This window comes from Sceloporus occidentalis, unplaced genomic scaffold (genome assembly GCF_023333645.1).
Source record: "Sceloporus occidentalis isolate IW3139 unplaced genomic scaffold, rSceOcc1.0.p SCAF_47, whole genome shotgun sequence".
In the NCBI taxonomy this organism is placed as follows: Eukaryota; Metazoa; Chordata; class Lepidosauria; order Squamata; family Phrynosomatidae; genus Sceloporus; species Sceloporus occidentalis.
The window spans coordinates 6,635,378-6,650,355 of record NW_028317027.1 but is presented as its reverse complement, the minus strand read 5'-3'; the positions used below and the strand labels follow the sequence as shown (position 1 = coordinate 6,650,355).

The 14,978-nt window shown below is 37.5% G+C and overlaps 1 protein-coding gene across 1 annotated transcript in view; it reads left to right on the top strand.

Annotated features, from left to right (window-relative positions):
• LOC149289279 (dystrophin-like) overlaps nucleotides 1-14,978 on the top strand; it is an 874,963-nt gene that overhangs the window by 236,917 nt on the left and 623,068 nt on the right. Inside the window, 1 exon segment of the mRNA XM_089490922.1 lies at nucleotides 3,506-3,640. Within this exon segment, the coding sequence (XP_089347048.1) occupies nucleotides 3,506-3,640 (135 nt within the window).

The following is a 14,978-nucleotide window of genomic DNA, read 5'->3' as shown; positions in this document are numbered from 1 at the left end:
AATGTACACAAATATTTTCCCGAACCGAACATAGGAACGGGCGAATATTCGTGGAACACGAAGATTTTTTTCCCAACAAAGACAAACACGAAGAGTTGGCCGGCGCCCAAGTCTACTTTTTATTATTTTTATTAGCCATTTTACAAAATGGCTCGAACGTATGCCTTGGAGGAAAGAAGAGAGATTTAACAGGAGGGACAATTATTTTAAACATGGAAAAATGTTAGAACAAGAGATTATAATCTAAAATCAGACGGTCAGAGGTGTAGATGTTTAACAATAACTAAATGTTTTTTAACCACAAAACAATATATTACATTTGGCTTGGCTAGTCAAACTAAAAACATAGATCTCTCCAGGTGAAATATACCTACGCAAGTATGAAATCTATAGGAATACTCATTAGCAATAGAGAATAAAGAATTTGCAATGGATTATGCAATGTATTTGCTTATTAATTATGGGATAGTAAGTATATTTTCAGAGGAAAGATAATCATTCATGGAATTATGTTATTTTGATAAATTATAAATTTTTGAAAAGTTAATACCAATAAATGGACCTCAAGGGAGTCAATGTCCTCCATTGTGTAGAAGATTCTGAAGAGTATATCCAGGGAAACAAACATTTAAGAGGAGCTCCCATGGGAAAAAATATCTTTGTACACAAAGCATAGTGTTGTGTAAAGTAATGTAGGTTAGCATTGACGAAAATCTAATAAAGCCTTGGAGGCTGCTGTTGTTGTCAGGAATGTGATATTTTGAGTGACATTCCCTGCACAGTCACCACACTGAGATGACTTTTGATGGCAGTGCTATGAAGTCCATTCCTACATAGACTTTCATCAGTAGTAGTTCCCGGCTGGGTGACAAACCGCGAGCCATTCCATTTTTAACAACTAGCAATATGATAAGGAGTCATAGAAACATAGACTGTAATAGAAGATAACAGTTTGTTACATTCTGCTAATTGTTGACCATCTAGTCAGGGTGTTTATTAGACTTGGGCATTTGTACAAATTTTAAAAAGGAGGATGAGCTTTAGCGAAACAAACAAAAATGAAGCTAAAAGCTCAGAATGTTTGTTTGAACTTTGATTTCCACAGTCTCATGTTATCTCGCAATGTCTTCCTAGCTTGTCTGCCTCCTTTTCCACATCTCTGCTTCTTGCTTGCCTTATTCTTGTTCTTCTTTCTTCTCTGGTGATCTGCTTCTCCTGGTTATCTGCTGGGTTACTTTGGCCTCCTGGAGCACTTCTGCATCAGATTTGAGCCTCAGCAAGCACCATGGGGACAACCTCTCCCCTGATTGGAGTAATAGGGGAGAGGTTGTCCCCGTGGTATGCAATATGTATGCAATATGTCTGCATTATTATTATTATGGGAATTATTCAGTAGGTCACAACATGACTGCTATTATCTAGGTAATCTACTGTGAGACCCTACATGGTAATAATGCTTATATCATTATACCAATAGTTTTCCTATGTTTAACTTTATATATATTCAAAATATAAGACAAAATAGTATAGCTATTTTGTGACAAGTTACACAATAAATGCTCTTGGTGTGACTAATAATATTGTACCTCGAACACTCTAACCAATTGTACATGTGATGAAAAAAACATTAGTCTAGTTCCCCCAATTAAAAAAGAAGAACATGATCTTATGCATTTCTGCACCTGCATAGGTGACTGGCATACTTCTTCATTGATGTTAAAAAAGCACATAGGATTTCACTAGCATTTGAATGAAGGAATTTATTTACTACAGTACTTCTAGAAAACATTTGATTTAGAATGACTACACATTATGCTCATCTTTAAAGTGAACAGCTGGATAAGGTCTTGTGCACAACAGTGGACTGGCTGCAACTGTTGGGCAATTTATCTTAAAGCTGGAAGATCTATCCAGACAAGCAGGGGATGTTCAGGCTAATGTATAGAGCAGTCACTGGATTATAAAGCAGTGGGGACTATGCTTACAGAAACAAGTAACTGTGATTAGCAACTCCCTTTATTGGAATCAGCAGAGACTATTATCTCTCTCTAGCAGTCTTAGAATCTTTTATTTTGTATAATGTTCTTTGTGTGTCAATGTATCTATAGTCCTGGTGTAATAGTAACAGTGACAGAGTAATCAGAACATCATCTACTCTGCTCTTAGTGCGAAAAGATTAGTTAATATTGGTAATACCTGCTAATAAAAACAGTCGCCTGATGTTGCATAGTTAAGGTCAAAGGAGACACACATAATGGATTTTTTGTCCAGGCTGATGACTTTTATGGTGTCATGCTAAGTATGGCTTACATGTCCACTTCCTTAGGAATAAAAGAATACTTAGTTATGAAAAAAGCAAAACTATTACTAACCTCAAACCAATTGTTTTTTATACAATATAAAATTATTTCTTGCTTCAAGATGCCTAATGCAGTGTTTAGCACAATAAACATCTACATAATTGCTAAAATCTTATTTTGTCAAACACTGGGAAAGTTCTTTGACCCCTGCATATCTGGATATGGAGGGGGTTGGACCAATCACTTTTTTTCTATAAAGCCATCAAATTTAGAGTTTGGTCTTTATTTTTTTGAATCTTAACTTGACTTAATATCAAGTAATATCGTAATGAACAAAAGTTTACATTTAATCTATAAAACTCCAGATTCAGTATTTGTCTAGGGGAGATTTATTAAATCTGGTCAACAACTATATTACATACTGATATTTAAAGAAAAGGAGAATGAGGGAAGCAAAACTAAAAAAAATGAAATGTGTAGGGTAGAGCCAGCATATCCAGCTAAACTGGTGGCGGAAGAATCTCAGGATCTCAACTTAGAAGCAAAAATAAAAGAAGCAAAAAGGTCCAATATGTGGTAGCATCTACCAAATAGATAATTTACATTGTTATGAACAGTTAATCTTGCAGTAAACTTTCTTACTTATTTACCAATTTCCTAATATACAAGTCTGGCCCAAAGGGATCTAGGCAAATTTTAAGATTTTCCCCATCCCAAATACCTTAGTCTCAATTTATCACACAGCAAGCACCTAGTGTAATATTATTATTATTATTATTATTATTATTATTATTATTATTATTATTATTCAAATGGCCAACCCTAGTTATTCACAGAAGCTGAAAATGTGCATTCATGTATTCTTTGTATCTCCCCATGTCACTTGGTTTTGAATTCAGCCCTATTAATGCTATTGTGAGGGAATCCTGCTAGACAGCCTAGGAAATTAGTTACAGAGTGTTTTTTCATACAAATACTTAGCAGGGCAAAATAAAAAAAATACTGCTGAATTATACTTGCAAATAATTACCCACCCTAATAGTATATTTAACATAATTGCAGCATTTGCCAGTTATATTGTATAACAAATATAATAAGTTGAATGTTTTGTGTGCTAGCATGTAAAAATTGGTAAAAAGAAAAGCTTTTGTGATCTATGTACTTATCGATTTCTGTGTACCTTTGTTCCTTTCATCTCTTCTTAGATCACTGCGAGTGTAGAACAAGGTCGTGCGCACAACCCCTCACCACCTCCTAAACCTGGCTTCAAAAGCTATGCCTACACGCAATCTGCTTATGTCATGTACCCTGACCAAAAAAGAGGGCAGTACCCTCCACAGGTCTGTCAAATGTCTTAAATGTGAGAAACAATAACTAACATATCTGGCATGTTTGCTGTGAGGCTGTGTTCTTTTGTTGTTGCTATTCAAGTATGTGTGCAGTGTCTAATATTTTACAGCTTCTAAATTGAGTAACAGTATTTGAAAATTCTTGCAATCCTTTCTTACAATAACTAAGGAGCACCCTACCTAGACCAAAGGCACAATGATGCTACCATCACCATAAAATCAATTGTACTTTCTGCTTCTAATATGGAGTATCTTACCATGTGTGAACACACAGTACTGGGCTACATGTAGAAGAAACTGGCCAGTTGTAACAAAAAAGATGGAAGCACCTGTGGGAGAACAACAACATGGATACAATATTAAAGTGACGCTCCAGCCATCATGTGCACTTTAATACATATAGTTGAGTGTCCTCATTGAGTTAATGTTTTTTTTTGCCTTCGACGTGCATTCTTTCTCTTTTCCTGTCTCTCAGTGCCTTCCCTTACGAAAAATTACTGCAGTTTTTTCTGAAGTAATACTGCAGTTTTTTGGACATGAAAAAACTGCAATATTGCACTTTTACTGCAGTATTACTGCACTTTTACTGCAGTATTACTGCACTTTTACTGCAGTATTACTGCACATTTACTGCACTTTTTTTTTTTATATTGCAAACCTACAGTTTTACTTCAAAGTACTGCAGCTTTATTGCATTTGTACTTCCGTACAAAAATAACTGCAGTACAACTGCAGTACAGTGAAGTACAAATGCAGTAAAACTGCAGTAAATGTGCAGTATTGCAGTTTTTTCATGTCCGAAAAACTGCAGTATTTTTTTGTAAGGGTTAGCTTGCTCCGAATAACTGAGAGAACGCTACAACATGTTAACAGTTACATTGTCTCGAAATATGCACACATTTTTTACAGTGGGTTTTAATGTGCTTTCTTCATTGGTGGGGCTGTGTGGGGCATTGGAGCGTCCCTTTAGATATCCAAGAGTCACTGTTTTAATTGGGAACTTCCAGACACAGAGAAAAAGGAGGATGTTGAAATATAAACTCATGAGAAAAAGAAAATGTTTCTATTCCCTGAACCATTATGTTTCAGTAAAATATATCCAATGAAATATACACAAAGCAAATCCCTATGCAACCTAGAGGAAGGTCATTAGCAAATTCAAGAATACTACAAAAAGTGTGAAGGCAGAGGTGGGACAATGAACTGTGCTCCCTTTATGCTTGCTGCACTTGATGAGCAGGCAGGGTATTATTTCTATGGTGTGAATATATTAGGGAAATACATTAGTAAAATATGAATGCTATGGATTGTCATACAATCAATAAATACCCAAGAAGTCATTACTGAAAAGAAAAGTCACTTGTTACAGTGTGTTTAACATCCAGAGTGTCACAATACCGTATTTGCTCGATTATAAGACGAGGTTTTTTCCAGAGCAAATGCTCTGAAAAATCCCCCTCATTTTATAATCCTGTTGGTCTTATAATCAGACCTCAACTAGGTCTGACTATGAGACTAAGATCCAGTTCCCTCGCAGCAATGCAGGGGACCTGGATCCTCCTGCCCCCCCCCCCCCCACACACACTTACAGGCACTTCCCGGTGCTTGGTCCGGGCAGTGTGTAGATCTCTATGCGATTCGCGTACACAACTTCCGCTGCAGCCGGGAGGAGGTGCGGTTGTCGGCGGGGGTTGTCTGCGTCCATCGTGCAGACCTTCCCCGGCTGTCAGAGATCAGAGTTCCCCGTGATCTCTGACAGCCGGGGAAGGTCTGCGCGATGGACGCAGACAATCCCCGCTACTAAGCACACCTCCTCCCGGCTGCAGCGGAAGTTGTCTACGCAATCGCGTAGAGCTCTACACGCTGCCCGGACTACACACCGACTCCGAAGCCTTGGTAAGTTTGGGGGAGGGAGTGTTAAATGTGGGGCATAAGGCATTTATGGAGGCAGAGTGCTCTGTGAAATGCCTTTTAACCCCCTTAATGCCACTCTGCCTCCAGAAATGCCTTTTAACCCTCTATACGCCACTCTGCCTCCTGAAATGCCTTATACCTCCCTATATGCCACTCTGCCCCATAATATGCCTTTTAACCCCCTAAATGCCAGAGTGGCATATAGGGGTATAAGGCAATTCTGGAGGCAGAGTGGCACATAGGGGGTCAAAAGGCATATCATGGGGCACAGTGGCATATAGGGGGTATAAGACATTTCTGGGGGAGATGTGCATAACTGGGGGGGCAGGTTGAAAAAAAAAAGAAATAAAACAAAATATTTTTCTCAATCATAGGTTTTATTTAAAAAAAAATTGTTCACATAGTTTACATGAATTAACATTTACTGGTAAAACTTTTTTCCTATAGGGTCGTCTTATATTCAGGCTTTTTCTTTTTTCATAAATTAATATTCAGATTTGGGGGGTCGTCTTATAATCAGGGTCGAGCAAATACGGTAGTTAACAAAAAAAATTCCTTTTTTTCTATTGTTTCAGCGCGGTTGGCAAAACTTGCGCTTGTCATGTCTGTTTATAGTGTTGCTTTTTTGTTGAAAGCATGAAAGCAAATATTCTGAAGACTATTAGTTGAGATACAGTGCAGCTTTTTAATTTTTATTTTTGTGTTTTTTGAACACTACAGTATACTATTAGACTGACAAATATTCACCTGTAAAGATATACTCCGCACAATCTCTCTGACAAGGGTACAATATTACAGCGTCTTCTATGTAATCAAGCACAATGGGTGCTTTGAAAAGGATGTGAGGTGCATTAATGTATCATTTGAGCAGTGGCGCTGTGCTAGACACCAACTGATCTAGAAACAATCCTTCTATTTTTGAGAAAAAAGACAACCATATACAATAGGGTGTTGGGGCTGTCCTGCATTGACATTTACAGTACCCTTGTCTTCTCTTTAGTTTTCAGTACCTTTTTATTTTGAATTTATTTATTAAATTGGTGACAATGGTATATTTTCAAGTTGGGGAAATAATCAGACTTGGACCAGGATGGCTAAATACTTTTATTTGGTGTATGGGTTAATATGATGTGAAGAAGATAATTCTTCAATTTGTTTAACTTGCAAATGGTGAGTGTACTATTAGGAAGAAACATAGGTTATTCCATCAAATACATTATTTATTTAACAAGAAACTAGGAAACGTCTTTGGATTGAAGTATTACTCTAACTTTGCATAAACAAGGTGAGTTTGGTTAGCACGCTACAGAGAAATGGGTGTCAAGGTGTTCCTTGAATATTCGCTTTCAGTGCATTTTTCTACATCAATGAATTTGTTTTTCTATATTGTATAATCAAGCCATTACTTTCAACACCAAGGACAAAAGAGAAGAAAAGAAAAAAAAATGATTGTGATTAAGGTCTCCTGCCAACCCTCAGTATTAGATGTGCAATATTTCTTAAGGTTTTGGCAGACTTTAAAAGGATTCCCTGCGATCACTAATCAGATGAATTGACATGGAAGTGCATTTACTGCTGACTGAATGGTGTCTGCATATCCATCTCCGTATTACTTAAGTCATCGCTCCTGCTGAAATAATTCCATCAAATATCCAGTCATTGAGAGAACATGGTATTAAATAATCATCTCCTTTCCTTAACAAATAGCCTTATTTTCTTTTGTTGCAGAAAATCAGGTTGCATTGCCAGACCAGCCACTGATATGTTAAAAAAAAGAGATCATTGCAGTAAGATGCACATTCTCCTAAACTCTTCAAACAGATAATTACAGATATCGTAGATAATTCCACCCCCTCCCAAAAAAAGAACCCCTAAATAAGTTATGAGAAGTTGAAATTTTTTGTCTGTTACTTAAATATGTATCTAAAGAGACATTTATATAAACTTGACTATGTCCGGCTTGAATAGTGAAGCTTGGGCAGTGCTGGATGACCAGCCAGCAAATCCACCCCTAGTCCAGAACAGAATCTAATGGTAGCCTCTCCAAGGCATAAAGACTTATAAACAGGAGGGAGTAGAAAATGAGTCAGATTCTAAGGCAAATGCCATCTGCCATAGCCATTACTCTTCAGAAAAACTTTGCGCATTGACTATGATGTCATTGCCTGTGTTTTTTTTATTTTTTAAGATCATTGACCATTATTTAAGAGATATACTGTAGTAATACATACATTAAGCTATGAACACTATAGAATGTATGCCCTCAATTTTGTTTCTCCTGATACTGTAACATTCTGTATATCTGTCTTGATATGGCTTATTCTCTATTTCTTCTTCATCATTGTGACAGGCAAAAAAAAAGAAAGTTTTTTCTTGTCAACAGGCTAGCAAGTTGGACCGTTTCCTTGAAATGGTTTTCTTTTCTCCCCCTAAAGTAAAAAAAACAAGTTTTCCCAGTATGACATTTTAGTTAAGGTTGCTAAAACTCTATTTAAATTGCTGAAAACAAAATGTTGGTCCCATCAACATTGTGTTTTGTGCAGCTGGATATTTCATAAAAGATTTTTCAAAACAAATTGGTAGCAGTCATTTGATGCCTATTTTCCTCCAAAACATGCCATGCAGTATCTTGTTGTACTTATCTTGAAACGCTGTTTTGTAGATAACTTCATTTACAGCTCTCCCTCTCCGTTGAAATGTAGGCTTTACTAATATGCAATCAGACATTGGATTCAATGCCTTAGATAAATCCATCACAAGTACTTGAAAAGCAATGCGCGCATTGAGTGCAATTGAAAAGAATAAGCAGTAATATATTTTATCTCTGTTAATGAATCTAGGTGAATATAGCTCTATTTTTATCTCATTTTGTTCAATTGCAATCTAAGAGGATTGCTTTTTGATTACTTGTGACAGATTTATCGCGGCCATTGAATCTGAGCCAATTGAGAAGTAAACTTTGGTAACTGCATGTCAAATTTCCAGACGTCCTGTATTTTTGTTGCTTCACAAACATTTTCCCCCCGATTAAATCAGCAGGAAAAAGACTGGGGCTTTACAAGCATGTGCTATGTTTAAACCTTAAATGTATTCAGACTTTTCTTCCTGACTCGCTCCTGTGACATTTCAGAGGACCAGACTCTGAACACGAGTGTCTTGAGAGGTGGGAAATACAACAAATAAAATGGGGAGATTGGCCAGGATAAAAGCACCATTGTGTTACATTTGACATGAACCAAGATGTCTAACTTTATACTGCTATTTTTTGCTGTTAAAAGGACATCAAATGCACTTTAATGAAAGCAGAGTAGTCCCCACAGGTGTTGTTCATAATGCATGGAAGGATTCTGCAGAATTCTCTTATATACATTTGTCTCTCCCCTTACCCCAGCTCCGTAGGTGAACACATATCCTGCCACCACTACGTTCCCATGGTATAATCATTGCTAGTTAGCATCTGGCTCCCCCTAGAGTTTTTAACCCCTTAATGCCAAAGCCTGTACGGGCTCAAAATGCATTGTTTTCAATGGGTTTAGGGACCGCCCATTGTCCTTAAGGGGTTAATTTATTTCACTCAGAGCACCTCCCTGCCACTGCTTTAAATGGGTCTATGGACAGTGATGGTCCGCTGTAGCTTCTCATTAAAATAAGTATTTTAAATGCATATTTCATGTCCATTCTTTGTTGGTGGGGCAATATAGGACACTAAGCTATCCTCTTATAAATATTGACCACATTTTATGGCGGCCACTGTCCACTATGATTATGTTATGAGATATATTGCCCAAATGGTCTAATCCTCAATTAATCCATCTGATTCCAGCTGATTTTGCAGAGATGTATTATTCTGTTTAGAAAGTAAAGCACAAAAAGTAAAAAAAATAAAATAAAAATAAATTAAAAAAAAAAGCAAATTCTTTTTAACAAGATTTTTTATTAGAGCAGTTCACTTGGTTTGGCAGCTCTGCATTCGTGTGTGCCTTGCATTTCTCAGAGGAGGAAGGAAAATGTTCAGTCCGATGTGGTAAAGGAAAGAGAAGCAGATATTACTAAAGGGTTTAGACTGGGGGAAGGGAGTAAAATTGCAAAGAGAGAGGAATATGTATATCTATTAATACATGATGCTCAGTGGGTAAAATTAGTGAAGTTAAAGTATAGTAATGAACCAGAAATTACTGAAAGTTGGTTAATGGCTCTAAATTTAACAGGTACACTCTTTAAAAAGTATTGAATTATATGGATGCTTCAAGTAAACAGTTGCCAAAGCAACTTGTTTTTCATCAGTAGGACTTCCCTATTAGAGTAATGAAGGAATTGATATTAGTTTTTTTTGCCTTCATCAAGATCAACATAGATTGGGATTATCTTGGAAAAGTTGAAACTTTATGGTTTTATCTGTCTTTTTTTTCATCCTTTTTTCATCCATTACCTATGCAACAAACTAATTAATAGTAATTCTATTAATTGTACAAATGATACTGTATTTTTGAAAAAAACCACAAAACTAGTTATTTTAAAGTTCCTGCATCTATATTGGGTTTTTTATAGGAAGTGGGGCAGAGAAGTCCAAAAATGCAGCTATCGATCAACACAGACAGAATCAGGGCACGAATTAAACTGCTGTTATAGGGGGAAATGAAAATAGTAGACAGAGCCTTTTGTTCCTTTTGATATATGTATAAATATATATATATATATATATATATATATATATATATATATATATATACACACATTTCATATCAAAATGGGGAAAATGTATTGTTTAAAAAAAAACTCTGCATACTTAAATAAAATTATGTGATGATAATACACGATAAAGCAGTAATTGTGGTACATGTATACCCAATACACTGACATAATAAAAATGATTTACAACATTTTGATAGGATAATGTTATTGCATTGCATTAATTCATGCTTATAAGGAATATGAATGATATATTAATAAGCTAAACTAAAAAGAACATAGTTTGACGTGCCAAATTGAATAGATTTGTTCATTTTGTGTATGCTGTTAAAATTCTGTAGGTAGTGTTGTTGGTATCTTTGAAAAGCTGTTTTTATAAAATTGCACACTGCTACAAAGAACAGGGCTGGACTAAGGAAAACTAAGCAGCCCTGGCACAAAAATCAGCTGCCACCAAATACGGTACTCCTGCAGTATGAATATGCATGGCTGCACATTATCTTTCTATACTCTCCCAGCATTTGACCGCACATACCCAGACCACGGCTGCACACTGTAGGACCAGGTGGCCAGTCCAGGCCTTACAAAGTAAGTATCATGAGTAAGTACCAAATCTACCTCAGATTAAAATGTTGTTTCCTTAACAAATCTGTACCCCTATATCTCTACCCTCCTATATAAATACACCCCTAACTGCCCTCTTTGTTCCCTTAATGACTTGTGGGTCTCTTAGACTGTCATCACCTCTTCCCATTCCCCCATTCTTTGGAATTCCCTTCCCTGTTCTGTCAGACTTTTCCCCCCCTAGCAACCTTCAAAAGCTCTCTGAAAACCCACCTTTTTCGAGAAGCGTAGAAACCTTTCTTCCTAACACTCTCAGCCATCATCATAATCAAGCCATCTGAATGATCAATAACTTCAACAGATCACCCAGACCTGACAAACTCATCCCCATCCAAGCTGACCTCTCCTACCGTTTCACTTCTCTCTCAACCACTGACTACATTGTAAGCTAGGCCCTCTTCTCTTTTTATACTAGTTTGTCATTATCCCACTGATTACAACAGCGCTACGGATGCTGCTGGTGCCAGATAAATAAATGTAATGTAATGTACCCAGTCACAATTGTCACAGGGTGACCACATGGCCATTTTTTCTAGCAAAACGTACACGAAGACAAAGAAGCACAACACGAAGAATCTTTGTGTACGTCTTCGTTAATATCTCCTAGCTAATCTCCCTGGTCCCTTCCCCCAATACTAATCAATACCTATAGCCTACCTTGTCTACTTAGCATCGCAGGGGTTAACAGGAACGGGAATCTGCAGGATCGCACCAGTAGTTAAAGGGCCGTATGACCGACTCTATTGGTCCTCTGCCAGAGGAGGCCCCTGCCAGAAACCAATATAGTCGGTCATACAGCCCTTTAACTAGTGGCGCGATCCTGCAAATTCCCGTTCCCGTTAACCCCTGCAATGCTACGTAGACAGCAGCTTTGGCGCCAGGATTTTAAAAGTCCGTAAGAGCGTCTCTATTGGTCGCTACCAGCTGCCCTTCATTGGCTGATGGCAGAGGAGCCCCCTGTCGGCGACCAATAGAGTCGCTCTTACAGACTTTTAAAATCATGGCGCCAAAGCTGCTGCGTATTGTTACCGTGTTAACCCTGTATTAACTCCTAAAAAAAAAAAAGAACATGAAGAACGTACAGGAATATTCGCGCAAAAAGAACATGACAACAGGAGAATATTCATTAAATACAACGTTTTTTTTCATGAAGACTTTGCCAGTGCCCAAGTCTAGTATGGAGTATGTAACTCATTCTGTTTTGTGCATTTCTGCATCCCACATACTCCAAGGTATCGCTACTGTATATATGAGCTGGTCAGCATCAACTAACATTGCTTGATAATTAAAACAAGCTTAAATAAATATAAGAGATGTGGACCAGAACCTTAGGTTTCTCTGGAAATTAAGCTAATTGGTTACATCAGCAACAAAAAATGAAAGGGATTTTTCGAGTCATTTCAATTGCTCCTTTTCTTCACTTTGGTCATTGATTTTTATATGTCTGATTTCCATGTAAACATAGAAAAGAAAATGCTAGCTTTAGAAATATTTTGGAACTTTTACTCATGAACAGGAATGCAATTTAAAATGCCCTTTATCCTTGTGTATGGTAACAGCAAATAATACATCATTGTTATCTGATCAGTGAGCAGAGCACAATTTTCCAAAATAAGCAGAAATGAATGTTCAAACAAATAATTTTACTTCATTTTCTGGTACACCGAATAGCTAAGTGCATATAATGAAGTGTATCTTAAAAGGTAAAAACATATCATCAAAAGGAAGAGATTATTGTGTATTTTTTATTTTTGCTTATTTCTCAATAATTGTAATCCAATAAACAGCACTGTTGAGGGGAATGGCGACTACAGCTCTTATACCCTAAAGAAGTTGTTCCCAACCCAGTTTTGTAATTACTAATATACAGTATTCTGTTGTAATAGGGATATTCCTAAAGCTTGGACTATTGGTGTATAATGCAGACTGGGTTGGGAACCACTGCCCTTATGGCAGGTTATGGTTATTTAAGACAAAAGGAGAATAATTTCATTTGGCCAAATTTGAACAGAAGACATGATGTCTTTGTTGTAAATATATGTATTTATATATATATATATATATATATATATATATATATACATATACAACGTTCTAGCGGCACCCAGGAAAAACATTTGACATCAATAGGTGTTCTACAGGTAAGAAATGCACACGCACCCGGCCATCAATGTTCCCTAAAATTTTTCTTGGGTGGTGTGCGCAGAAAATTTCTGTTGTGCAAAATTTTTCCTAGAGCCAAAATTTGGTGCACACAATATGTTTCTACAGTCCATATAAAGCGAAGTTGGTGGAGCTGAAAAAAAATCACATTGCAAGGGGGCGGAGCTATATATTTCCAACCCTTTTGGTTTGGAAAAGTTAATTATGAGCAAATCACGAGCGGGGGCTCCGGGCTGCATAAAGGATCAATATATATATATGTGTGTATATATATATATATATATATATATTGTAGGGAACAGCTCACGCATGGGGCGGCAATGACAGTATTCACACAGGTTTCAAACGTAAAGTGTATTTATTTGGATGCTGTAGGCACAGAGCACCTTGTAAACAAAACAAACTCTAAGCCTGTCCGGCTCTAACTAAACATCCGGATAACTCTCTACAAGCCTAAGGTCTGGCACAAAGCAAAGTAACAGGTTTTCCATAGGTAAAGCTTCATACCTGGTGGGCTGCAGCGCTGGCTGTAGCTGCTCCTTTACTCAGTTTCTCCTCTCCCCTTCAAACCTAACAGTCCTCTCTTTTAAGGCTTCCTCCCCAGTAATGAGTTTAGGAAGCCTCACCTGAGGGCTCCTGGGTTTGCTACCATGCCTGGCTGAGGAAACCAGGTGAGATATATATCCCATCAACCACTCTCCCATACACTTTACCACAATATATATATATATATATATATATATAAAAATATTTTTTTATTGGGAAAAACTGCATAGCTATATAGCCAACCATTGACAGGGGTACAGCATAACACCTATCACTATATACTGAGGCACACATTGACTGGGGTACAGCATAACAGCTATCACTATATACTGAGGCAGACATTGACGGTGTTGCAGCATAACTGCTATCATTATATACTGAGGCAAATATTGACAGTGGTGCAGCATAACTGTTATTATATACTGAGGCACTCATTGACGGTGTGACAGCATAACTGCTATCATTATATACTGAGGCAAATATTGACGATGGGGCAGCATAACACCTATCACTATATTCTGAGGCACGCACTGACGGTGGTACAGCATAACACCTATCACTATATACTGAGGCACAGCACAACACCTATCACTATACATTGAGCCAGACATTGCCAATAATGTAGCATAACCCCTATCACTATATACTAAGCCAAACATTGATGTAGTGTAGGCCTACCGCTTCAGTGTCTGGCTTAGTATATAGGGATGCACCGAAATGAAAATTCTGTACCGAAAATTCAGCATTCACTTGACCGAAACTGAAAATGACCCCCCCTTTAAAAAAAACCAACCCACTTTATTAAAAATAACACACCCAAATTGGACAAAAAAAACCCCAACAATATTATATATATATATATATATATAATTGCTAACAGCAATCGCACTCCTATCATTCCCAGGCAGCCAGTACATACTGGAACCTAGGCATCATATTAATGTGATTACAGCCTCCCTATGACATGCTATCCCCCCCACTTACACATCCATGATATCACACACACACACTCATTCACAAACATTCAGCATAAACTACAGCATAACACCCATCACTCTCACACACTCACTAATCCACTCTCACGTAATGTTTTCCTACCTTTCCTCTGTTAGTTACTTTTCTTCCTCCTCTTCGTTCTTCCTCTTACCTCTTCTTCTTCTGTGTCCTGTCCTTCCAGTGCAGTAAAGAAGGTGGGCGTGGCTTCAGTGCTGTGTGCCAGGAAATTACACCAAATCCCGACGCACAGCATCAGTTGCCACGCGCATTGCAAGGGAGCAGGATCGGAGGTCTGTATTAACAGACCTCCCGCTTCTTTGATTGATTTTAAGCCGGTTGGGGTGAGATTCTTGATCTCCCCAACTGAGATTGCTCTTCCAGCGGCGGACCTTACTGT